The 27,084-nt window shown below is 35.5% G+C and overlaps 1 protein-coding gene across 1 annotated transcript in view; it reads left to right on the forward strand.

Moving 5' to 3' along the window:
- EFCAB13 (EF-hand calcium binding domain 13) overlaps positions 1 to 27,084 on the forward strand; it is a 76,803-nt gene that overhangs the window by 11,915 nt on the left and 37,804 nt on the right. The window contains 4 exon segments of the mRNA XM_077780375.1: positions 3,287 to 3,401; positions 5,790 to 5,920; positions 6,701 to 6,783; positions 24,140 to 24,283. Coding sequence (XP_077636501.1) covers positions 3,287 to 3,401; positions 5,790 to 5,920; positions 6,701 to 6,783; positions 24,140 to 24,283 — 473 coding nt within the window.

Consider the following 27,084-nt stretch of genomic DNA (forward strand, 5'->3'; position numbering starts at 1 on the left):
TCTGAAGATGTTATAGATTCAGTCCATTCATTGTCCTGTGTATCACCTAGGTAGCCCTTGTATGGCAGGTTACTCTAAAAAGAAGGAGCCACTTCTGCTAAAGAGCTTTTAGTTTTGCTTTTGGTTCTTTTATAAGGAAGAATAAGATATTTCTTGTAAAATACTGAGTTACAGACCAATTGATGGAAGTTCTGAATAGGAACAAGCCTGTGGTTGTTTGCATAGTGATTCTCAAATTTGTCTGCACGTTAAAATCACCTGGCTATCTTTTTGAAGTTTTAATGTAAATTCCAGTTAACATATAGTATAATATTAGTTTTAGTGTACGATTTAGTGATTCAACACTTACATACAACACCCTGTGCTCATCACAGGTGCATTCCTTTAATCCCCATCACCTTTTTTTTTTTTTAAGTTTATTTATTCATTTTGAGAGAGAGTGCAGGTAGGAGAGGGGCAGAGAGAGAGAAGGAAAGACTGAGAAAATTCCAAGCAGGCCCTGAACTGACAGTATGGAGCCTGATGCAGGGCCTGAACCCATGAACTGCAAGATCATGACCTGAGCTGAAGTCAGACGGTTAACGGATTGAGCCACCCAGGAACCCCCCATCACCTATTTAACCCATCCTCCCATGCACTTCCCCTCTGGTAACCATGAATTTGTTCTCTATAGTTAAGAGTCTGTTTCTTGGTTTTCCTCTTTTTCCTCTATGATCATTTGTTTTGTTTCTTAAATTCCACATATGAGTGAAATCATATGGTATTTGTCTTTCTCTGACTTATTTTGCTTAAAACAATACTCTGTAGCTCCATCCACATTACTGCAAATAGCAAGATTTCCTTCCTTTTTATGGCTAATATTCTGGTGTGTGTGTGTGTGTGTGTGTGTGTATACACATACCACATTTTTTTTTTTAATTTTTAGGGGAAGAGAGAGAGTGCACATGAGAGAGAAAGCAGGGGAGGGCGCAGAGGTCAGTCATGAGATCATGACCTAAGACAAAACAAGAGTTCAGATGCTTAACTGACTGAGCCACCCAGGCACCCCTAACACACCACATCTTCTTTATCCATTCATTAGTCAATGGACATTTGGGCTCTTTCTATAATTGGCATTGTAGATAATGCTGCTATAAATACCTGACTATCTTTTGAAAATTACAAGTATCAGCCCATTCCCCCAAATAATTAAATCACATAGTTGGGAATGGGACACAGGTGTTAGTATTTTACAAAGCTCAATTGGTGATTCCAATGTGCAGATAAGTTTGAGTCAAGTCTAGCTCAGAATTCTTCTTTATCTATAGGGTCCCAAATTTTAGGGTTGTCCTTGAGATTTAGGTCTATCTTTGATTACTTGAAGCAAAGTATGCAATTTCTAAGAGATTTTCTCTTTCAAATTTAACTCAGGCTATGTACTCATTTCACTGTTGTATAGTTTAATGGGATGTGTCCATTACAAACGTTCTTGACAGTCCAAGAAGAAGATGAGAGAAAAGAAACAGAAGGAAGAGAAAACCAATAAGTAAGCAGGATAATTATTAAAAAGCACTTCAGCTTCTAGCAATCAGATCTTAGTCCAAAGTACCATTTCTTATTAAAGAGATACATTTCTTTAGAGAAATGGCTGATTGCAGGTTTGGGAAAGGAAATATTACAGGTGATTGGAGAATCTTGTTCTATGGAAATAAGTAAGCTAACAAAGAGTGCTACCAGGGATGTAGCAAAAGGATTCAAGAGCCTACGTAAAGAGGCTCCCACCTCTTCCCACCTTATTGATTAGAGTATCAATAAGGAAATTAATTACAACGAATTAAAATGAATTTAATGTATTTAAATCCACGTGTTCACAATGATATAAAAATTATTTTGTCACAATTGGAGGTTACAAGTGAGCTAATCAGTGTTATGAAAAGTCACAAAAAAGGGAAAGAGTAAAGCAATTATCCTACCTTTCTATATGAATCATACCACTAAGTAATCAAATAGTACCCGAGTTTTTCTTTATATAAATATTCTAGCTAATAAGTGAAGAAGGAATGATAGATTTATATATAAATATTTTATAACCCCTGATGATTTGCTGTGTCTAGTTACTATGTGTAAATATAGCAGGTAATACCATAATCATAAAACCACTTGTATATGATATTTCTTCCAGTGGAAAGCACCACCATTTATATGGTGGTTCTGGGGAAAAAAAATGAAGTTAATCTGATCAAGTCTTAAAATCCTACAATGTTGGTGATATAATTAGCAAAATCCAGACTGAAAAATCTATAGGACAAATTGCCTGGCAATAATGATAATGATGATGATGATGATGATGATGATGATAAAAGGCATGGAAAAAGAGCCTATAGATAAAAAAGAGATCCAAAAGACACATCAGTCAATAAACTGTCATGGGGACCTTATTGAATTCTGACGCAAAGTGTTAAAAAATTTTGACGCTTATGAAACAACTGGAAATTTGAACACTGACTATGTTTGTTGATACTAAGAAATCACTGTTAACTTTTTAGGAGTCATAATTGTGTTTTAAATTTGTTTTTTAAAAGAAAAAAATGCCTTGGGGCTCCTGGGTGGCTCAGTTGGTTAAGCATTTGACTTCGGCTCAGGTTATGATCTCGCGGTTCCTGAGTTCAAGCCCTGTGTCGGGCTCTGAGCTGACAGTTCAGAGCCTGGAGTCTGCTTCAGATTCTGAGTCTCTCCTCTCTGCCCTTCCCCTGCTTGTACACTGTCTCTCTCTCTCAAAAATAAACATTAAAATTTAAAAACTATAAAAGAAAAAACACCTGTAGAAATTAGTATTAAAATTTTCACTCATGAAATAATATGATGTTGGAATTTGCTTCAAAATAATAAGAAATGGGAGTAAGGATATAGCTGAAATAGGATTGCCTATTATCGAAGCTGGGTGATGGATACATGGGAAGATCATCACATTTTTCTTTTTAATGTTTATTTAATTTTGAGAGACAGAGACAGAGTACAAATTGGCAAGGGACAGAGAGAGAGGGAGACAGAGACTCTGAAGCAGGCTCCAGGCTCTGAGCTGTCAGCACAGAGCCCAATGCAGGGCTCGAACCCATGAACCGTGAGATCGTGACCTGAGCTGAAGTTGGACACTTAAGCAACTGAGCCACCCAGACACCCTGACCATCACATTAGTCTGTCTACTTTTGTATATGCTTGAAACTTTCGATAAATAAAAGATGGTAAAAAGAAAAAGTAAGAAAAAAAAGCAACTCAGGAATTATTCCATTTTTTCTGTGCAATTTAGGTATGAAACATCAGTATTCCTATGTGGAGAAGAAAAATCCTCTGACTTTTCAGGAGAGGAAAAGGTCAGAAGAAAGAAAAGTTTACAAGTACAATTGCATGCTAAAAGAACTGAGGTACATAATGATCTGAAAATATTTTATTTTTGAGTGTCGTTTTTAGCTTTCACACATTCCATCACATTTTAGTTCAAGTATTGAAATGTCATAATCATTGGTTTTTTTTTCAGAGATAGAGAGAGAGTGCAAGTGGGGGAAAGGGGCAGAGGGAGAGGGAGAGAGAGAATGCTAAGCAGGCCCCACACTCAGCATGGAGCCTGACATGGGACTTGATCTCATGACCATGAGATGAGATCATGTCCTGAGCTGAAATCAAGAGCAGACACTTAACTGACTGAGCCACTCTGAGCCACCCAGGTGCCCCTGAAATGTCACAATCTTAAATATTTCTTTTTCTTCCTCTTCTTTCCCCTGCTCCTCCCCTATTTCTTCCTTTTCTTCCTCTTCCTTTTTTTTTAAAAATGTAACAAGGAATCCTTTCAGAAGAATATGACATTTTCCCCTTCCTTCTCCATTAGACCTTTATTTTTATTGCTGTGATCTCTGTTAACACTTCTGCTGTTATAACAGTGACCCTGAGCATTCCTTGGCTGTAACTTCAATGTTGACCTCCATCTTGCTCTGTATATGATCTTCTCCCCTGTGTTTGTACCTCAAGTTTCCTTCTACTTTTATAAACACTTCATTGTATATCTCATCTTGAGATCCTTAACTTTGTTCCCTCTCCAAAGACCTTTTGTCCAAATAAAGTCACATATACAGGTTCCAAGGATTAGGATATGGACATATCTTTTTGGAGCCACAATTCAACCTACTACTTTCACTATATGATGTACTTAGATATACTCTCTATTTCTCAATAATTTCTCCCATCTGCTTTCTAGTTTACTTTTTCTTTCTCCAGCTGAATCTAATCTCCCAGTTTAAGCTGTCTATTAAGAATTTAACTTCAGTGCTTATATTTTTTTACTTCCAGAAATTTTGTTTGGTTCTTTTTATAATCTGCCTTATGTCATGTTCTTTGCTCATGTTCTTGTTGTTTCAAGACTAATGTCTGATAAATCTAATGTAAAGTCCTTGGGGGATGTAAATCCTCTGTTTATTGCTTTGTCTGATTCCCACTCATTAACTTATGTCCTTGGGTGTTTTGTACTTTTTGTTCATTTTCTCATATATAGTTAATCTAAATCTGTGGGAATATCGTGTGAGTCTGGATTTAAAGTATCCTCCTCCAGGAGAATTTTTTTTTTTAAATAGTTTATTGTCAAGTTGGTTTCTATATATCACCCAGTGCTCATTCCCACAAGTGCCCTCCTCCATGCCCATCATCCCCCTTCCTCTCCCCCCAACCCCTGTCAGCCCTCTGTTTGTTCTCAGCATTCAAGAGTCTCTCATGGTTTGCCTCCCTCCCTCTCCCCCACTATTTTTCCCCTTCTTCTCCCCCATGGTCCTCCATTAAGTTCCTCCTAATCCCTCCAGGAGAATTTGAATTCACTTCTGCGCTGCACTTCAGAGGTGTTATGAACATGGAACAACTTTAAATGAATTTTTTGGTTTCTATTCTACTAGCCCATGTATTTAGTGTAGATGTGAGTTCTATACTCACGTGTGGGTAGAGCTATAGCTATAACTAATCAAGAGGAGTACTCTTTCATCTCTCTCTCTCTCTCTCTCTCTCTCTTTTTCCAGCCTGGAGCTTAGACAAAAAGATTTTACTCTGGATACTTCTTCTGTTGAGGGATACATTTTTTTGGCTTAATCTTTTTCCCCCCTAGCCCACTCTTGCTGGTAGCATTGCCTTTTGAAGATTTTGGCTCTGTGTGGGATCTCTGAGCCAATTCTTGTAGATCTTGAATGGCTTCAGAGTCTTCTTTCTACATCCTGCATGGTCTTTAAAAGACCAGGCTCTAGACTCCACGTAAAATTGAAGACACCTATTATTACAGTCCTCATTTTCTAAAGTGATGCTTTTCTGTCTACCTAGCTACTTGCCACTTTTGAATCATGTTTCTGCATACGTGGATAATTTTCTCAATCGTGAGGATAATTTAAAGCATAAGCACCTGTGTTATTTGAATAACTGTGTTGATTCTCTACATTATTTTGCTCATATACTGAAAACCAATATATGTAGCCTAGGATCTGTGGTCTTGTCTTCACTATACCATAGATTTGCCCTGCTTTGTGAAATCCATCATATTTAATTGGCACAATATTAATTAGATGATTTAGTTGCATACTTAGGAAAACATGGCTTTGCAAAAAAAAATTGTATAGTTTATTTAAAATTTTAGTGTATATAAACTCTAATTCCATTACAAAAAGCAATTTTATATCAGTGAGGAGCCCAGATATGATTAGCTATCTTTTTAAGAGGTTAATTTTCCAATAATGCTGGTTTACCAGTGTGATCTCAGGCACCTACATTCTTGCATTTGGCTCTAGATTGCCTCTTCCTCAGTGAAGCTGTTGAAGGAGAAGATGACTCAGGAAGAAAGCTCCTTACTCAAGTTGCCGAATCAGTACAGTGTTCACAAGACTCTATCACCGCTTTGTACATCTTCCTCAATTGTTCGGTATTTAAATCATTGTTTTTTCTCCTTAAATGTTGCATTCAGATTTGGGTTTTTCTCTTCCGAATCATCTATCCTTTCCACATAAAGTATGCAAAATAGCTTGTGCAAACTAAAACTATGCTCTAGGAAGGATGGTGTAGAGCTAGCTAAGACTACTGTATGTGGAATTGAAAGACTTAAAGTTGAGTCCTTACTGACCTCACAGGCTAGCTTAGGCTCTTGTACAATTTACTTTATATCTCTGGGCCTCAGTTTCCACATCAGTACAAGAATCTTGTACTAGATGGACACTTGAGATTTCTTCTAACACTAACATTCTATGATTTTGGTTATTTACGTGTTAAGGGATTCGATAAATCATCTTTTCAAAACATTTTTACTGACAGGTTGTGGAATCTGGGATTCTTTGCTATTTAAAGATACTCTTGTTTTTCCTTCCTATAATAACTGTCTGTAAAATTTGCTGACTTGAATTAAGAGTAGGAAAAATTGGACCACAGCCAAAGGATAGTGGATCATGGGCACTGCTTACTGACGAGGGTAACTTCTGCTTCAGAGAGAGATATCTAAAAGAAGCAAGGTGGGAATTCTGGGAATGAAGAATATGTAATTCATGATCGCTTAGATAGTTTTTTAAGAAAGGTTTTTATGGAGTAAGAGACTGGAAAATCTCAAGCTATTGATAGGTTTCCTAATATTTTAATGGAGAATGGCATAAATATTTTGTGTGTGTGTTTTGTTTAGTTTTTGTGCTTTCTAATGTCGCTGTTTCTTTGACAGGAAAAGGGAAGTGTTTTCTAGCCTCTGCAAGACATTGTATAATGAAGCACCTCAAGGACACTTACACTCACAAGAATTAAGTGGTAATAATAGGTTCTAGAATTTCTGCTTGTGTACTTTTTAGGAATTATTTCAGTGATTCGTGTCTCTTTCTTTACTCCTAATGGCATATGATATCAACTAATATTACATGTTGTGACAAATGCTGTAGTCTGTGAGGAAGCATAAGCAAACTAGGTAAAATAAGTATTCATGAATATCTTTTCTTAAGAAATGTCTTCTGTTATATTGATAGATTAGGCAAAATATAACATATGTCCTTATTTTAGTTAAAATATTTTGGGAAAAAAGTCTGAATATTACATCCAATGAATATATTAGTAAGCACTAGAGTCACTGATTTTACTGGGATTTAGTTCTTGGTACACAGTACCCTTTATTTCTTTTTTTCCTCCCTTCACTTCTTGACACTGAACTCCCCTATATCTTGGGCCTCTCTTTTATATTTATGGAGTTATTTGGCATATTTTCTCTCTCTGATTATCATATTAAGCATCTTTTTTTTCCTTAAGTAATCTCTATGCTCAAAGTGGGATTCAAACTCACAACCTCAAGATGAAAACTTGTGTGTTCTACCAACTGAGCTAGCCAGGTGCCCCTATGCTAGGCATTAAAAAAATTTTTTTTAATGTTTATTTATTTTTGAGAGAGAGAGAGAGAGTGACAGGCAGAGAGAGAGAGAGGGAGACATAGAATCTGAAGCAGACTCCAGGCTCTGACCTGTCAGTACAGAGCCCAGTGCAGGGCTTGAACTCACGAACTGCGAGATCATGACCTGAGCCGCAGTCAGATGCTTACCTGACTGAGCCACCCAGGCACACCAGGTATCTTTTATCCCTCAGTTTTATTGGGATATAATTAAGATGTAGCACTGTGTACATTTAAGGTGTACAGCATAATGACTTGACTTACATATATTGTGAAATGATTACCACAATAGGTTTAATTAATTTTCATCATCTCATATAGATACAGGGAAAAGGGAAAATATTTTCCCTTGTGAGGAGAACTGTTAGGATTGTGAACAACATCCATAGCTTTCCCTATTGTCTCATTGGAGAAAATTCCCTTTCATGAGACTAATCCCTTCACTCTTAATTTTCTTTCATTGAATTTTCTTCTACTTCCTCAGCGACTATGTCAATTTTATACTCTATGTTTTTCAAAGAAGCTTCTTAAAAGAGTTATTTTCCTTAATTAATTATTTACTTACCATTTCACTGAAACCTGGTTTCCGCCCCTAATACTCTACTAAAAACTTCTGTTATTAAAGCCATTGTGGGGCACCTGGGTGGCTTAGTCAGTTAAATGTCCAACTTCAGCTCAGGTCATGATCTTATGGTTCATGGGTTCAAGCCTCACATCAGGTTCTGTGCTGACAGTTCAGAGCCTGGAGTCTGCTTCGGATTCTGTGTTGCCCTCTCTCTCTGCCCCTCTCCTGCTCATGCTCTGTCTCTCTCTCTCTCTCTCAAAAATAAATAAACATAAAAAGAAACATTGTTATCAATATGTTAGTCTTTCTCTGGTATTTAGCACTGTCATCTAGCACCTCTTTTTCTGAAAACTAAGAGTAGTACCCACTGAACTAAATTCAGTTCAACATTTTTTTTAAAAAGTTCTGTGGGTTTTTTTAAAAATTTTTTATATACTTCTGAGAGAGAGAGACAGTGTGAGCAGGGGAGGGTCAGAAAGAGGGAGACACAGAATCTGAAACAGGCTCCAGGCTCTGAGCTGGCTGTCAGCACAGAACCCGACGCGGGGCTCGAACCCACAAACCGTGAGATCATGACCTGAGCCGAAGTCGGATACACAACCGACTGAGCCACCCAGGCGTACCTCAACAGTCATTTTTTGAGGATCTATTCAGAAGTAGACACTGGCACTTGAAGAATGAAAAATATTGCCCCCTAGGAGCTGATAGTTGCGTGAGGGATATTGACATGCAACCAATCACAATACCAATAGTTTCTCTGAGATATGGACCAAGTGATACGGGAGCATGGAAGAAGGATTTAAATATTACCAGGGAAAATTGTGACTGCCTTTGCTATGTGAGCTTTGCATGACTTTTCTGAGTTTCTGAAAGTTGTTTAGGAAACTTGTAGACTTGGAGGTCATTCACTCTAGATATACCTAAATAGGTCATGAGATTGATTTTAAAGCAAAGAATTAGAACACAAAGATTTGCCCCTCTTTCTTCCCTTAGTGATCATTGTCGTTTTTTCACTGGGAGAGAGTGTAGTGGGGATGAATATAATTATTCATTTGATTTAATTAACTGTTTTGTTGTATATTTAGCACTTCAGAAGGCTTGTAAGATTTTTAGCAAAATTCAGAGTGGTAAGATTTATGTCAATGATCTGCCAATGATCCATCACACCTTGAAGATTTTTATAAGTAATTCAGAAATGCAAAAGGCACTAAAGACTATTGATATTGATGGTAAGTTTTATGTTTTCATTATTAGTTTAAGGTCTGCAAACATGGATATGTTATATGTTGGTCAAATTAATTACAAATCATAGGAAAGCTAAGCTTTATGTTATAAAAACTTCTTTGGAATATTTATGATAATAATATTAAAAATTGGGCCTCTGGTACACAATTGGATTGATTAATTACTGGATTGCATTATGGCATACTTCCACCAACATCTGATATTTTTAGACTTTTAATTTTTGCTGCTTACATGCAATAGAGAAAACCTTTTAAGCCAAAAGTGTTTGAGTATAAAAGTACAGATTAGTATACTTAACTATGCTAAAATTAAGAACTTTTATTTATCAAAAGACACTTTAAAGTAAAAAGACAAGTTATAAACTTGGAAATATTTGCAATTCACAGAAGTGACAAAGGTTAGTTTTCAGAATGTGTAAATAACTCATACAAATCAGTAACAAACAATGGAATAGAAAAATGAGTAAGACACATGGATAAGTATATCACATAAAAGATAAAATGTATAGCCAATAATACTATAAAAATATTTCCCATACTCAGTAGTCAAAGAAATGCAAATAAAAATCCTAATAACTTCATTTTAAAAACCTGGAAAAGTAATTATTCTTTGGTAGTCTGTGTCTAATATTTTAATCAAAGAAGTAGATAATAGGGAACTGATTACATTTACAGATCATTCAAGCTTGTTAAGGAGGAGAGATAAGTTTAGAATAAAAATAGTGTAGATAAGATTAAGGAGTGGTCAGAAATGAAATAAACTTAGTACACATAAATGCACAGTAATACTCTAAGGTTGAAAGCATCAAGATGCTCAAATATAAGATGTGGATTGATTATTAAAATTTGTAGATGGAAAATACTAGGAGTCAAATGGACCACTAATAGAATGTTACTTAGCTATCTAATAGGAATTGACAAGTTGCAATAGTGTGCCTCTGTCCATTTGTCCATCTATCCAAGTCACCCCAACATTTTTTGAGTGTCTACTATACACAGCTTTCAGAGGGTATAAAAATAAAATAACGAATATAAATCTAACTTTTAGAAAGACTAAGAGGCAACTCTATTTTTTCTAACATGTTTATCCATATGTTAATTTCCTTGACATATAGTTTTTTGGAGATTTATTATTAAAATAATGATTAAAAGTGTAAGTAACTTTATTCTCTGAAAGTACAGGAGAATATGAAGGAGAAAATAAATTTTATGTGTAATCTCACTACCCAGAGCCAAACTTTGATATTTTTACATCTATTTTTCTAGAGTTTTTCTAAGCATGTATGTATGTATGTGCGCGTGTGTGTGTGTGTAACTGGTATGTACATAAGCATCAACGCATAATTTAAAAAAATACATGTTGACTCACATGCATACAGTTTTGTTACTTTTTTCTATTAACTTTATGTTAGGCAACTTTCCATGTAAATAAATATAGATCCATACTGCCTTTTGAAATGGCTGTCAGTTACTCTGTGGGACAGATAAAAACACAAAAACAAATTGTTTTTGAAAAATAACATATATAACAAATAATCTAAGTAAATGTAAATTATTTCTAATATTTCTGATATCACAAGCAGTATTTCTTCTCTTTCTCTTTATTCCATCAGACAAAAGATAGATAACTAAAATTGAAATTGTTAGGTCAAAGAATGTGAAATTTTTAAGGCTTTTAAGTAATATTGTTATTAGAAGTTCAAACCAATAAAACTTTAGAACTCTAGATATTTAAGACTTTAGATGTAGTTTCTTCGAATTACCTGGATTTACAATTGGGGAAACTGAGGGACAGAAAGATGAAAGTTTACTCCAAAGCCATACAACCTATTTTATTTGTTTTTATTTTATTTTAATTCCAGTTAGTTAACATATAGTGTTATATTAGTTTCAGGTGTACAATATAGTGATTCAACAATTCTATATATTACACAGTGCTTATCAAGATAAGGGTGCTCTTCTTCCCCTTCACCTATTTCATTCATCCCCTCACCCACATTCCCCCTGGTAACCACCGGTTTGTTCTCCCTAGTTAAGAGTATATTTGTTAATTTGTCCTGTTCCCCCACCCTCCGTGGCTCATTTGTTTTGTTTTATATATTCCACATGTGAGTGAAATCATATGGTATTTGCCTTTCTCTGAGAGGCTTATTTCGCTTAGCATTATACTCTCTACTTCCATCTATGTTTTTGCAAATGGCAAGATTTCATTCTTTTTATGGCTGAATAATATTCCATTGTATATATATACTACATCTTTGTTCATCTATCGATGGATACTTGGACTGCTCTCATAATTTGGCTTTGGAAATAATGCCGCAACAAACATAGAGATGCATATATGCCTTTGAATTAATGTTTTTGTATTCTTTGGGTAAATTCCCAGAGGTACAATTACTGGATCATATGGTAGTTTTAACTTTTTGAGGAACCTCCATACTGGTGGAATGTAAACAGTGGCTGCACCAGTTTACATTCCCACCAACAGTGCACAAGGGTTCCTTTTTTTCTACATCATCACCAACACTTGTTTTTTCTTGTGTTTTGAAATTTAGCCTTTCTGATTGGTGTAAGGTGATACCTCGTTGTGGTTTTGATTTGCATTTCTCTGATGATGAGTGATGCTGAATACCTTTTCATGTGTCTCTTGGCCATATGTATGTCTTCTTTGAAGAAATGTCTGTTCATGTCTTTTGGTCATTTTTAAATTGGATTATTATTATTGTTATTTTTGGTGTTGAATTGTATAAGTTCTTTATATATTTTGGATAATAACCCTTTATTGGATATGTCATTTGCAAATATCTTCTCCCATTCAGTAGGTTATCTTTTAGTTTTATTGATTGTTTCCTTTGCTGTGCCAAAGCTTTTCTTTTGTGGTATTCCCAGTAGTTCATTTTTACTTTTGTTTTCCTGGCCTCAGGAGGTGTATTATTTATTTATTTATTTATTTATTTATTTATTTGGTTTTTATCTGATTTTTATTTTATTTTTTTCATTTTATTATTTTTTTATTTTATTTTATTTTTTTCTTAAATAATTTATTGTCAAGTTGGTTTCCATATAATACCCAGTGCTCATCCCAGCAAGTGCCCTCCCCCATGCCCATGTAAAAGCTGCTGTTATGGCCACTGTCAGAGAAATTACTGCCTGTGCATTCTATTAGGATTCTTTTATGGTTTTAGGTCTCACATTTAAGTTCTTAATCCATTTTGAACATTTGTGTACAGTGTAAGAAAGCAGTCCAGTTTCTTCCTCTTGCAGGTTGCTGTACAGTTTTCCCAACAGCATGTTTTGAAGGGACTCTCTTCTCCTAATGCATATTCTTGTCTCCTTTGTTGAAGATTAGTTGACCACATAATTGTATGTTTATTTCTGTGTTTTCTATTCTGTCCCATTGATCTATGTGTCTATTTTTGTGACAGAACCATACTGTTTTGATGACTAGTGCTTTGTAATGTAACTTGAAATCTGAAATTATGATACCTCCAGCTTTGTTTTTCTTTTTGAAGACTGTTTTGGCTATTAGGAGTCATTTGTGTTTCCATACAAATGTCAGGATTGTTAGTTCTAGTTCTGTGAAATGCTATTGGTATTTTGATAGGGATTGCATTAAATTTGTAGATTGCTTTGGGTAATATGGATATTTTAACAATATTCTAATCTATGAGCATGGGAATGTCTTTCCATTTGTTTGTGTCATCTTTAAACTCTTTCATCATTGTTTTCTAGTTTTCCAAGTACAGGTCTTTCACCTCCTTGGTTAAGTTTATTCTATTATTTTTGGTGCCATTGTACATGAGATTGTCTTCTTAATTTCTCTTTCTGCTGCTTCATTATTAGTGGCCATTTAACCAATTTTAGATAACATATGTTTGTTTAAATTTTTGTTCCTTAATTTTTACATTGAAAAAAAAATGTAGACCAACACTGAATATCTTGGTAAAAATTGAATAACTGAATATAAGATGTTTTGTTTTAACTTAGCATTTTTAGCTTACAGAAGTTTATAAAGTATAAAATGAAAATTATCTCTTCACCCCAATCTTTTACTATATATTTCCATAGTATACACTGTTAATAATTTGGTAGATATTCTTCCTGGTTATTTGTTATATACATTTTAATTGGTCTCATATTGATGAATGGTGAAGTTACCTCTAAAATTTTTTGCTATTACAAATAATGCTACAAAGGGCATCCTTGTTCATCAATTCTTGCACATTTGTAAAAATATTTTTATAGGATAGATTTCTAGAAATGAAGAAGATAGGTCATAGGATATGCACATACTTATAGGAAAGTGGTTTATGTCAAGTCATGTTATCTTGTCCAGCTTTATTGAGATATAATTGACAAATACATATTGTATATATTTAAAGTATACAACATAATGATTTGATATACATATACATTGTGAAATGGTTGCCAAAATCAAGTAAATAACATTTCCATCACCTCACATAGTTACCTTTTTTGTGTGTGATGATAACAGTACTCTCTTAAAATCTACTCTCTTAGCAAATTCCAAAAATACAATATAGTATGATTAACTATAGTCACCACGCTGTACATTAGATTCCCAGAATTTGTTCATTTTTTACCTAAAGTTTGTATCCTTTGACAAACATCTGTCTATTTCCTCCACCCTCCAGAATATGTCATTATACATAAAGGTCACATTTTCTTTATTCATTTGTTGGTGAGCCCTTAGGCTGTTTCCATTTCTTGGCTATTGTGAATAATGCTGCAATGAATATGAAGTGCACATATCTCTTTGATATAGTGCTTTTATTTCCTTTGGATATATATCCAAAAGTGAGCTTGCTGGATGATATGATAGTTCTTTTTTTAACTTCTTTGACAAAAACCTCTGTACTGTTTTTGTAATTGGCTATACCAATGGATTTTAAAATTATCTATATATTTTATAGTTTTATTGAGGTGTATACTTGACATACTTAAAGTATACAATTTTAAAATTTTGACATATGTATATACTTATGAAAACTCAATCCCATTATACCCCTTTGTGAGTCCCCATTCTCTCTCCACAACCCCCCTCAACTTCCCAAGCAAACACTAATCTGCTTCAGTCACTACAGATTAGTTCGTATTTTGTAGAATTTTATATAAATGGGATCATGCAGTAAGTTCTCCTTTTTTTAGTTTGATTTCTTTCACTCAGCTTAATTATACTGAGATTCATCCATGCTTTTATACATATCAAGTTTATTTCTTTTTTTTGCTAAGCACTATTCTCCTTTATGGATGTACCATAATTTGTTCTTCCATTTAACTGATGGACGTTTGGATTGTTTCCAGTTCTTGGCTATTACAGATAAAGCTGGCGTAAGCATTCATTTGTATGTCTTTGTGTGGTCATGTGCTTTCATTTATCTTGGGTAAATACTTGATGATAGGATGATTGAGTTGTATGGTAGGTATAGTTGAATTTTTTAGAAACTGCTAAACTATGCTTGCAAAGCAGCTGAATTATTTTACATTGCCATGAGCAATTTATGAGGGTTTCAATTGCTCCTCATCCTTGTCAATCCTGGAATTGGTGAGCCTTTAAAACTTGTCATTCTTATGGATGTATGGTATTATCTCATTGTGATTTTAATTTGCATTTCCTGCATGAGCAAATGATTTTGGATATATCTTCATGTGCTTATTATTTGTTACCCGTATATCTTCTGCCCAATGAAAATGTGTTTGTGTTTTTAGTATTGGATTTTGAAAGTATATATTCTGAATACAAGTCCTTTACTGGGTACGTGATTTACTGGATATTTTCTTCTAGTGTATGGCTTATCTTTTCATTTTTGTTTTTGTTTTTTTGTTTTTAAGTTTATTTATTTTGAGAGAGAGAGAGAGAGTGAGCCCAGGCAAGGGAGGAACAGAGAGAGAGGACAGAAAGAGAATCTCAAGCAGGCTCCGCACTGTCAGCACAGAGCCTGATGTGCTTGAACTCACATACCATGAGATCACGACCTGAGCAAAAATCAAGAGTCAGAGATTTAACAGACTAAACTACCCAGGTGCCCCAATTTTTGAAGAATATCTTTCAAAAAAACTTAAGTTCACACTTCTGAAGAAGTCTAGTCTACAACTATTTCTTTTATGGATTATGCTTTTGATGTCTTATCTAAAAGGTTTTTGTTTAAGCCTAAATTACATAGAAGTCAGAAAACAAATCAAAGTGATTGAAATTTGTACCGATGTTTCATTGTTTTGAAGGAAAGGAGAAACCATTCTCAACTTATTATGCTGAAAAATAAATTTTGAGGCAGACAACTTGACAAAGTTTCCAATCCAGAAAGTGTTTCTGTGGTTTAGAAATGACAAAACTAAGCCTTGTCAATTTCTCTGAAGGTAGAAGCCTGCAGACCACCAGAAGCACTGAAATGTTCTTTTATAAGTTACTTTGTTCAGATTACATTAAATTGGAATGTGAATTTATAGTAATTTTCTTCTGAACAGAGCTAAACCCTTTCAAAATTGGCTTCATTTACTAAATGAAGGGGAAAGTAACTTTATAGTTATTTAACTTGAAGGTTCTTGAAAACTTCAGATGTTCCTTGATGAAGATCTATGCTTGTCTAGAAAATAAGATTTAAGAATCCTGATTCTGTGTTTTGTCACACTTTGTAAATCTGATTTTCAGCTCTAGTTGCTATCAGACATGACCTGTGCATTATCATGAGGAAAAAAAAAAGCACTATAATTTCAACTTCTCATTCAAACCAAACAATAATTTCTCACTGAAATTTTCATTTGTACAATTTAGATAACTTTCTTTTTTTTTTTTTTTTTTAAAGAAATAGGCATTACTTTTTGCATGAGAAATGAGGTGATTTTTTGGGTAAAGATTTTAATATTGTGCAACATTTTGTGCATTTGTTTAATGCAGTGTGTGTGTGTGGGTGGGTGCGCGTGCGCATGTGCACAAGTGTGTGATGAGAGACAGAGGAAAGAGGAGAGAGAGAGATGGCATGATGTGAGGCAAAGCTTTCATTAGAACCTCAGCTGGGTCTTTAGTCTCCTCCCAAACCACTGGAATAGAGGGGCTTATCTAGAATGTGATAAAATCAGTCCTATTCTTTTAAGGTGAAACCATTAAGTATGTAAAATTGACAAGTTGCATGATTTTTTTGCACGTAATGACAAATATAAAAATTAGGGCTTTGAGTAAAGAGCACTACAGTATCTTCAATTCTAGTCTCTATCATTCTTAATATTGCTGGACGCTATTTATTACACAATTAAAAAATGTAATATGTTTTTGTGATAAGTTTTTTTACATTCTATATTTAATGTTAATGCTTCTCTAGGCTATCAGTTAATTCTATTCACATTTTTAGTTTGCACTTTCATGTTCTTAGTGAATTTACTAATGCATTTTTTTCTTTCTGTTTCTGAACTATTATTATAGTTAATGGAATGCTGGATTTTTCAGATTTCCTTAAGACTGTGAATGATGTTTGTTATTTGGTCTCCCAGGATCCAGGTAAAAATGATTCTTCAAAATTACAGAAAAGAATGATTTTGGTTGTAACTGATTTTAGGGTGGGATGGTTATATGAATTTATGTTTTTTTCAGAATCTTTTAAGTATTAACGCCCCCACTCTGCCTGTAGCCTAGGTTGAGAAAAATTAGACATGAGTTATTTCATAAAAGTCACTAAATAACTTTCCATGGCATCCCAATCTTCTGTCTATAATTTCCACTTTTTCCTCCACACAACTGCTAGATTTTCTTAACACATGATTTTTGTCATGTCATGTAGTCCAAACCTTATGCTTAACATCCTCACCTCCTCATAAGTTTGCTTGCCACTCCTCCTCTCTCTGTAGAATCTTTTCCAGGCAAGAACCTTACGCTCCAGTTAATCATAAATCTCTGCACATGCCAATTTCATTCTAATTTTCATGCCTTTCTTTGTTCATGTGTTTTTTTCTTTTTTCCCTTTGAAATCTCACATCTGTTTTCTTCTCCAATGTGAACAGTGCTTTCTTCACTCTCTTTTGAATCTGCTTGTATTTCTCCCTAAAAATTTCAGACACTGATGGATCTCCTAAAAACTTTTATTTATTTTTAAATAGTTTATTGTCAAGTTGGTTTCCATATAACACCCAGTGCTCATCCCCACAAATGTCCTCTAACAACTTTTAGTTTACCTAATTTTAACAGTGCTTTGGTTTAAAGCAAATCAAAACAAAAACCAGTTCCTTGGTTTTGCTATTAGGCAAGATCAAATTCCCACTATCAGTCCTTGGGATTATATATTTCCGTAATCAACCAGCTGTATTTTCTTAGAATCAAGGATATATGAATGTGATAGTCTTCATATACCTGGATAAGAAACAAGAGACAAGAAAACTCTTTAATGTTTATGTATTCATTAATGTAATAAACGTTATTAAATGTATGCCATAGGCATCAATTAACAATATGGATGTAATGCTTGGCTTGCTTTCCCTCTTTGAATTTCTTTTTTTTTTTTTCTAATAGTTTATTGTCAAATTAGTTTCCACATAACACTCAGTGCCCATCCCCACAAGTGTCCTCCTCCATGCCCATCCCCCCTCCCCCCCACATCCATCAGTCCTCAGTTTTTGTCAGCATTCAAGAGTCTCTCATGGTTTGCCTCTCTCCCTTTCCCCCACCATTTCCGCCCTTCTTCTCCCCCTTGTTCCTCCGTCAAGTTCCTCCTAATCCTCCTATACGTGCAAACATATGATATTTGTCCTTCTCTGCCTGACTTATTTCGCTCAGCATAACACCCTCAAGGTCCATCCATGTTGCTACACATGGCCAGATTTCATTGTTTCTCATTGCCATGTAGTATTCCATGGTATAGATAAACCACATCTTCTTGATCCATTCGTCTGTTGATGGACACTTAGGCTCTTTCCATGTTTTAGCTATTGTGGAGAGTGCTGCTATGAACATTGGGGTACACGTGCTCCTATGCATCAGCATTTCTGTATCCCTTGGGTAAATTCCTAGCAGTGCTATTGCTGGGTCATAGGGGAGTTCTATTGTTAGTTTCCTGAGGAACCTCCACACTGTTTTCCAGAGGGGCTGTACCAGTTTACATTCCCACCAACAGTGTAGGAGGGTGCCCGTTTCTCCACATCCTCGCCAGCATCTAGAGTTCTCTGATTTGCTCATTTTAGCCACTCTGACTGGCGTGAGGTGGTTGCTTGGTTAAACCTTTTAACTAAACTAATCTCTTATCCACCAGTGGTATAATCTTTAATAGCAAAGCAGCTTAATCCAAACTTTGAGGGCATCATTAATTGCTTAAAAATGTAATTTAGAAAAAATAGTATAAAAGAAAGAATAGAGTAGATGCAAAATTTCTCTTTAGATTTTTTTTAATCATATTACAAAGAGTTTAGCAATGGTTTAACCACGATTTAAAGGTCTTCTATTTCTTAGCTTCTGCACAGCCAAGGAAACAACCCAGAAAATTAATAGGCAACCAACGGAATGGGAAAAGATAGTTGCAAATGACATATCAGATAAAGGGTTAATATCCAGAATCTATAAGGAACTCACCAAACTACACGCCCGAAAAACAAACAACCCAGTGAAGAAATGGGCAGAAGATATGAACAGACACTTCTCCAAAGAGGACATCCAGATGGCCAACAGACACATGAAACGATGCTCAGCATCCCTCCTCATCAGGGAAATACAAATCAAAACCACACTGAGATACCACCTCACGCCAGTCAGAGTGGCTAAAATGAGCAAATCAGAGAACTCTAGATGCTGGCGAGGATGTGGAGAAACGGGCACCCTCCTACACTGTTGGTGGGAATGTAAACTGGTACAGCCCCTCTGGAAAACAGTGTGGAGGTTCCTCAGGAAACTAACAATAGAACTCCCCTATGACCCAGCAATAGCACTGCTAGGAATTTACCCAAGGGATACAGAAATGCTGATGCATAGGAGCACATGTACCCCAATGTTCATAGCAGCACTCTCCACAATAGCTAAAACATGGAAAGAGCCTAAGTGTCCATCAACAGACGAATGGATCAAGAAGATGTGGTTTATCTATACCATGGAATACTACATGGCAATGAGAAACAATGAAATCTGGCCATGTGTAGCAACATGGATGGACCTTGAGGGTGTTATGCTGAGCGAAATAAGTCAGGCAGAGAAGGACAAATATCATATGTTTGCACGTATAGGAGGATTAGGAGGAACTTGACGGAGGAACAAGGGGGAGAAGAAGGGCGGAAATGGTGGGGGAAAGGGAGAGAGGCAAACCATGAGAGACTCTTGAATGCTGACAAAAACTGAGGACTGATGGATGTGGGGGGGAGGGAGGGATGGGCATGGAGGAGGACACTTATGGGGATGAGCACTGAGTGTTATGTGGAAATTAATTTGACAATAAACTATTTGTAAAAAAAATAAAATGAAATAAAATAAAATAAAATAAACAAAAAACTACTCGGATGATGTGGGAAAAAAAATAAAGGTCTTCTATTTCTCCACAGAAACTTCATTTTCTATGCTAACAGTCCTTAGCATCAAAAATGAATTGGAAAAATTTGCAACAATATGGATAGAATTAGAGTGTATTGTGTAAGTGAAATAAGTCAGAGAAAGACAAATATAATTTCACTCATATATGGAATTTAAGAAACACAACAGATGAACATACAGGAAGGAAAAATAAGATTAAAAACAATAAGAGACTTTTTAAAAATGTTTTATTTGTTTCTAAGAGAGAAAGACAGTGTAAGCAGGGGAGGGTCAGAGAAAGAGGGAGATACAGAATCTGAAGCAGGCTCCAGGCTCTGAGCTAGCTGTCAGCGCAGAGCCTGACACGGGGCTCGAACCCACAAACTGTGAGATCATGACCTGAGCCGAAGTTGGACACTTAACTGACTGAGCTACCCAGGAGCCCCAATAAGAGACTCTTAAATACAGAGAACAAACCGAGGGTTGCTGGAGGGGGAGGTGAGTGGGGGGATGAGCTAAATGAGTAAGGGGTACTAAGGAGGGAACTTGGGATGAGCACTGGGTGTTATATGTAAGTGATGAATCTCTGAGTTCTACTCCTGAAAACAATACTACACTGTATGTTAACAAACTTGACTTTAAATAAATACATTTTTAAAAATGAATCAGAAAGAATACATTTAGATGAAAATATTCATATTAAGGAGAGAATTTCCCCTAAACAAATGTCTTCCTTAAAATCTAAACAGATTGATACCTGTGTCCTAATGCTAAATTTAAGTGATCCTTAGATTACTGCATCCCTTAATTTAATTTGATAAGGAAATGCAATTTCTATCATCAATTCAAGGGAGCAAATCATTTTCCGTCAGTCTACATTTTCTCAGAACTCAGGATATAACAAGCTTAATGATCCATAAGGTTTTAGATTTGCACAGTCATGGAGGAAGAACTGGGCATTATTCATTCATTCATTATTGATCAAGTGAGCAAAAGTGGCAGAGGTAGGACCTCCGAGAATCCTCTCCTCCATGAAAGCAATGAGAACACTGGCACAAATTGTCACAATCAACTTTTTTCAAAATTCTGGATATAAATCAAAGGCTTACAGTAATCCAAAGAGTGTTTTCTTTAAGAAAAATGCTGAAACTCAGTAATAGTGAGCTCGGTGGCATTTTAGCTGCTATATTCCCATCTTGCCATCCAGGCTTCCCAGGAACCTTGAAAAGTAAGAGCCTGACAGCCAATGGAGAAGAAGGAGTTTGGGACTTCTTCAAAGCCCCATTCCCTACGAACTGTCATTATTAGACTTGTCTTGTGGTTTCCTGGAAGACCTTACTTGCAAAGCTGTCCTTATTTGACCTGACTCAAAGCTTGCCCAATGCAGAGTCTTTTCCCTGGAAGTACTACTCAAAAACAATCGTAGGCAATTAGTTAACATTATAACTGTCTGAAGTGGTGGGTAATAGCTGGAGCAAGCACTGGATGTTATATGTAAATGATGAATCACTAAATTCTACTCCTGAAACCAGTACTACACTATATGCTAACTAACTAGAATTTAAATAAAAACTTGAGGGGTGCCTGGGTGGCTCAGTCAGTTAAGCATCTGACTTCGGCTCAGGTCATGATCTCACAGTTTGTGGGTTCGAGCCCCGTGCCGGGCTCTGTGGTGACAGCTAGCTCAGAGCCTGGAGCCTGCTTCGGATTCTGTGTCTCCCTCTCTCTCTGACCCTCCCCTGCTCACGCTGTCTCTCTCTCTCTCAGAAATAAATATAACATTTTTTAAAATGTTAAATAAATAAATAAATACTTGAAAACAATGAACGAAAAACAGATTCAGGAGCCCTGCTCTTAAATGCTAATGCTGCTCTTCCAATGACATACTAATTTTTTTTAAGATTGAAAAAAAATTTTTTTTATTTTAGAAAGAGAGAGAACAGGGGAAAGCGGCAGAGGGAGAGAGAGAATCTTAAGCATGCTCCATGCTCAATGCGGAGCTTGACTTGGGGCTCAATAGCACAACCCTGAGATCATGACCTGAGCCAAAATCAAGAGTTGGACACTCAACGGACTAAGCCACCCTGGGGCCCTCACATACTAATTTTTAAAAATCAAATAAACCCATAACTATACAAAGAATAAAGATAAAAGCAACACAAATTTCCCATGCAGGGCATGCAAAAAATGATGCATTTTGATTAATATCCTACTTGCATCCTACTTTCTATGTCTCTTTATGTTCATCAACATTCATTAATGTTCATCAATGATTGTGAACATTTCACTCAGATAAAATAGTACATATACTATATCGCTTTTCCACTGAAAAATATGTCATAGACCTATTTACAAGTCAATAAATGTAGATTCATGCCATTAAAAAAAATAATTGGAGCAAATAATAGGCGAGACAACAAGCTTAATAGGAAAATATGGGAAATGAGATGTCCTTAGAGGCCTTGGAAAAGTTCTAACATATTCCTGAGCATCTACATGGCCACACACATAAATAGGGCTGTACCTAGGAAAACCTGAGCAGGTCCTGAACTCTCAGGTCTGGCTTAGTTTGAGGATATACATAAGCAGGAAGTGAAGGGGAAGGAAGAGTTGAAAACTATTTGTCTGAGTGTTGAAGGCATGCCCCAATGCACACACAGAGTTCCTCTGGTTCTCCTCTACCTAATAATTGACAACTAATTTTGCCTTAAATTGCACTTCGTGACACAGGCACATATATATAAATATAAACTATAATACAAAAATAAATATATATAAAATATTAAGGAAAGATATTCATTGTGAAAGTATCTATAATAGTAAGATAATTAGAATCAAATATTCAAATAATAAAGGATTAAGTAAATTATAGTACATCTACATTTTTCAGACACCATGCAGCTATTAAAAAGTAAAAGGATGGGGCATGTGGGTGGCTCAGTTGGCTAAGCATCCAACGCTATTTCGGCTCAGGTCATGATCTCATCGATTGTAAGATCAAGCCTTACATCAGGCTCTGCACTGATAGCATGGAGCCTGCTTGGAATTCTGTCTCCCTCACTCTCTTCCCTTTCCTCACTTCCTCTCTAGATCTCTCTCAAAATAAATAAAAATTATAAAAAATAAATTAAAAAAATATTTAAGTAAAAGGCTGACCTACAACTACTGGCAGGAAATCTTTCCAAGAAACATTCATTACTCAGTTCTAAAAAAAAATCATGCTAGACAACGAAGTACAGAGCATGATCCCTTTCTCTTAAAGCATAAGATGATCATATTTTTCCCTTTTATTTTCTTAGGGTCTCTTGATTCCTAACTGTATACTTGATCTTTTCCCTTGCCTCTATCAGATCCAGGTCCTCTAGTTCTCCTCTGCCTCTTAACTGATAACTCATTTTGTCTTACAAAATATATAAATATTTATATACATTCATAAATGCATATAATAAAAGATTCTAAAGTCAACATTAAACTTACAATATAGGAAGGATTAAAGAGGGTATTTTACATTTATAAAGTCTTATGTTTCTTGGATATTTTATAAAAAGTAACGTATTTGAGAATTAGGCATATTGTTTTAAGAGGAAGAAAAGAAACCTGGGATGACTTCTTTGTAGCTCTCAGAACATTTGACCATAAACAAAAAATAAGGTCAAAATACAAAACCAGGACTGGAAAAGCAAAGGAATACATGGGAGTTCAACTGTGGCTCGACAAGTAGGCAGTACTTAGGAGCCTAAACACACATACAAATCTATAGTCAAGAAAAAGCTGTAAGGTGAAAACCAAGTAGACAAAAGAGAAACCTAGTGCTATTGGAGTTAATCAAAATGCCAAGTAGTAAGTAAGAAATTCAAAGAGGGAGCCAAAGTAATACTGAAAAATAAAACCAAAACAGGAGGTATCACCATCTCAGACTTTAGCCTCTACTACAAAGCTGTCATCATCAAGACAGTATGGTATTGGCACAAAAACAGACACATAGACCAATGGAACAGAAGTGAGAACTCAAAAGTGGATCCAAGAGTATACAGCCAATGAATCTTTGACAAAGCAGGAAAGAATATCCAATGGAAAAANAAAGGTTTAACTAAGCAGTGAATATAGTATAATGAGATAATCCATACATAGCTTTTAGCACAATGCCTGTAGCTTTTAGCACAATGCTTGGCATATAAATAGCATTCAATAAATACCAGCCATCATTGCTAATATTATATCAGTAGTGATAATAGCATAAATTAAATTTTATACTAGGAATGTGGTCAGAATTGGGCAAATGCCTACTTGCAGGTAAATTTTTAGAAAATCCTAGCCTATGTAAAGTTATTGTGTCCTGGTAAGCTACTGACACAAAATTAGACCCTCCAAGAAAAACTGTTGAGTCTCATGGTAAAATAAGTTCTTTGTTTATTATATTTTTGCAGCATTCCAGAATGCCTTGAAGATTTTCTGTAGGATAAAAAGTGGTCGAGTTGCAATTGATGAACTGGCTACTGTTTTGGAGAGCATGGATATTCCTGTAATTCCTGAAACTTTTCAGGAAGTGATAAAACATGCTAGTATAGACAGTGAGTTATTTGAATTAATATGTAAATATATGTTTCTTGGATATCAGTGTTCTGATTTATCCTTTAACTCTCCTTCTTCTTTATTCTCTTACCTCTCTTACCTCAACATTGCTTATTGGTGTCTGTGGTAAGAGATAGTCTAGAAAAATTAAATGAGAAATTTCTAAAATTATTATATTTTAGTATGATTGATAAATATCTAAGAGAAAAATGGATTTATTTTATTTCCAAACTTACATCTCTTTTCCATTTCTTGTCTGTGGAGAGATGGTTTCTTTAGTGTCAAGGGCATTGGCTTCACAAGTTAGGAGACCTAAATTTCTTGAATTTTTAACTTTATAAAATTGCTTTGGTTATATAATCTTCCTGTGCTATTCAGTTACTCTGCAAAATGTAGATTTTTAAAAAAAACATTATGAATATATTTAGCAGATGTTTTGTATTACATGTTTCTATGGTACCAGGGGGTGTCTGATAATAATGGATTGATATATGAATGTATTATCCATGTATTTAATGAGTCAGATAGTCATCTAATATCTACTCTGCTTGGAACTATGCAAGGTGATACACAGGTCAATAGAACACACTTCTTTTTCTAAAGGAGTTCACATTCTAGTGTGCAAAAAGTCAAATAAAATGAAAATTATAATGTTGTCTAGCAAATACTATTATAGAATGTAGATAGTCTGCAAATGTATACTGGAAACACTAGGGAAAGATAATCAGAGGATGTGATATATGAGCTAAATCTTGAAGGATCAGTAGGGGTTAGTTGGTTGAAGGTGGTAATGAAGAGTGAGAAAAATATTTTAGACTGAGGGAACATATGGCAGAAACATCATCAGACATGACATCTTTTCCATGGGCTTCCACTGGGTTTTGTCATTTGTTAGTAGTGGCTTTTTAGTGGGTCTTTGGTTGCTGAAATGTGGTGTGAAGATAGAATTAGGCTGCATGGGTTTTACTAGGTTGTCATTTATGGCGAGTTCTGGGTTGATAAACATAAGTGGAGGGATGTTCTGAGGTATGAAGATGCTCATAAAATAGGAATTTTAAAGATTTAATTTAAGAAAAAAAATTTAATAAAGAAATTTAAAGATTATTTCAAGTCAGATTATTAAATAGCCTTTAGGGAATGCTCTACCAGAAGCAACAGAAATTATATATGAAACCACTGCAGAACTNATTTCCAGGCCTTGTACTTTATTTGGGGAGCTAAACTAAAAATTATGCTGATTTCATAGATTGTTGTAGGAATGAAATAGAACCTATTGGCACCTAGAATAGTCTCAAGAAATGTGAAACAGAAACCTAGGCATTATCCTTGACAGCTCTGTTTTTTCTCTGTTCTCCAAATGCAATCATCGTGAATTACTATTATTTTAAACTTCTAAGTACCTCTTAAATCTGTCTATTTTCCAATATTACCTTAGTCCAAGTTACCATAATTTTTCCTTAGGACCATCGCTGTTCGTCCTAACAAGTCAACCCACATCCAGTCTTATCCCCCTTAACACTATAGCCAGAATGATCTTTTCAAAACACACATCTGAGCGGTGCCTGGGTGGCTCAGTCAGTTAAGCGTCCGGCTTTGGCTCAGGTCATGATCTCATGGCTTGTGGATTTGAGTCCCATGTCGGGCTCTGTGCTGACAGTTTGGAGCCTGGGGCCTGCTTTGGATTCTGTGTCTCCCTCTCTCTTTGCCTCTACCTTGCTTGCACTCTCTCTCTCTCTCTCTCAAAAATAAATAAACATAATTTAAAAAGGTAAATAAAACCACACATCTGATCATGTTACCACCTTACATAAAATCTAATAATACTTCTTGGGATGAAGAACCCTTTAATGTCATGTACAAGGACTTGCAATGTCTGGCCTTTACCCTAGATCTCCAGCTTTATCTAAGACCACATTCTGCTTTGCTTACTGTGCCTTCTTAGAGTTCAGTTATATACCATGCCTCTTCCTGCCATGGCCTTTGCATATGTTCTTTTCTTTTCCTGGAACATTCTTCCCCTCCTCGTTAATTCCTACTTATACTTTAGATTTAAATTCACCTCTCTTCTTTAAGGGTGTTTCCATGACTTTTCTGACTAGGTCAAGTTCTCCTACACTCTCACAGCACTAATCACAGTTGCAATTTTTTATTTCTTGTTTTTTTAATGAAGATTGTATCTCAAATAAGACTAAGTACCAGGAAAGCAGATATTGTGTCTACTTTTTCTCAATATTGTATCCTCAGTACTCTGTACAGTGCTTATAGCACATATTAACTGCTCAACAAATATATGTTGAATGAGTTAATCAGTCTCACCCTTTACTCCATTTCCCCCAACCAGAGAGAACAAGATTTTTTCATCCTGTCATTTTAATAAGCTGGTTGTGACTTAAGGTAAAATTCCTCATAGGAAAGGTCCTTGTCTTTTGACAAGGAAAATCATTTTGATAGGTATGTTTGATTATGGGAGCTAAAGCCTATTGGGAGGTTGAGCAAAAAAGGTAAGGTAAAGTACTCTATATAAGAAAACAACAGGAACTTAGAATATGACAGTGGCTAATCAGCATCTGGAAGAGGAACATTGAGAAAACCTAAGAGTGAATGGGGGTCTAGCAATCAATAGAGGGTGGCTGTAGAACTCTAGGACAATACTGTGTAGTGCTTGCTGTGCTATAAAGAAATCCCTTACTCTCATTAATTGCAAGTTATCTAGTATAGATAGCAACACTATCTAGTGTTGATAACGTTGGTAGGTGGACTTAAAGAAAAAAAGGTCTGTAGGTTCTGTGTTAGGTAGGCT

Source organism: Crocuta crocuta, unplaced genomic scaffold (assembly GCF_008692635.1).
Source record: "Crocuta crocuta isolate KB4526 unplaced genomic scaffold, BGI_CrCroc_1.0 scaffold288, whole genome shotgun sequence".
NCBI classification, from domain to species: Eukaryota; Metazoa; Chordata; class Mammalia; order Carnivora; family Hyaenidae; genus Crocuta; species Crocuta crocuta.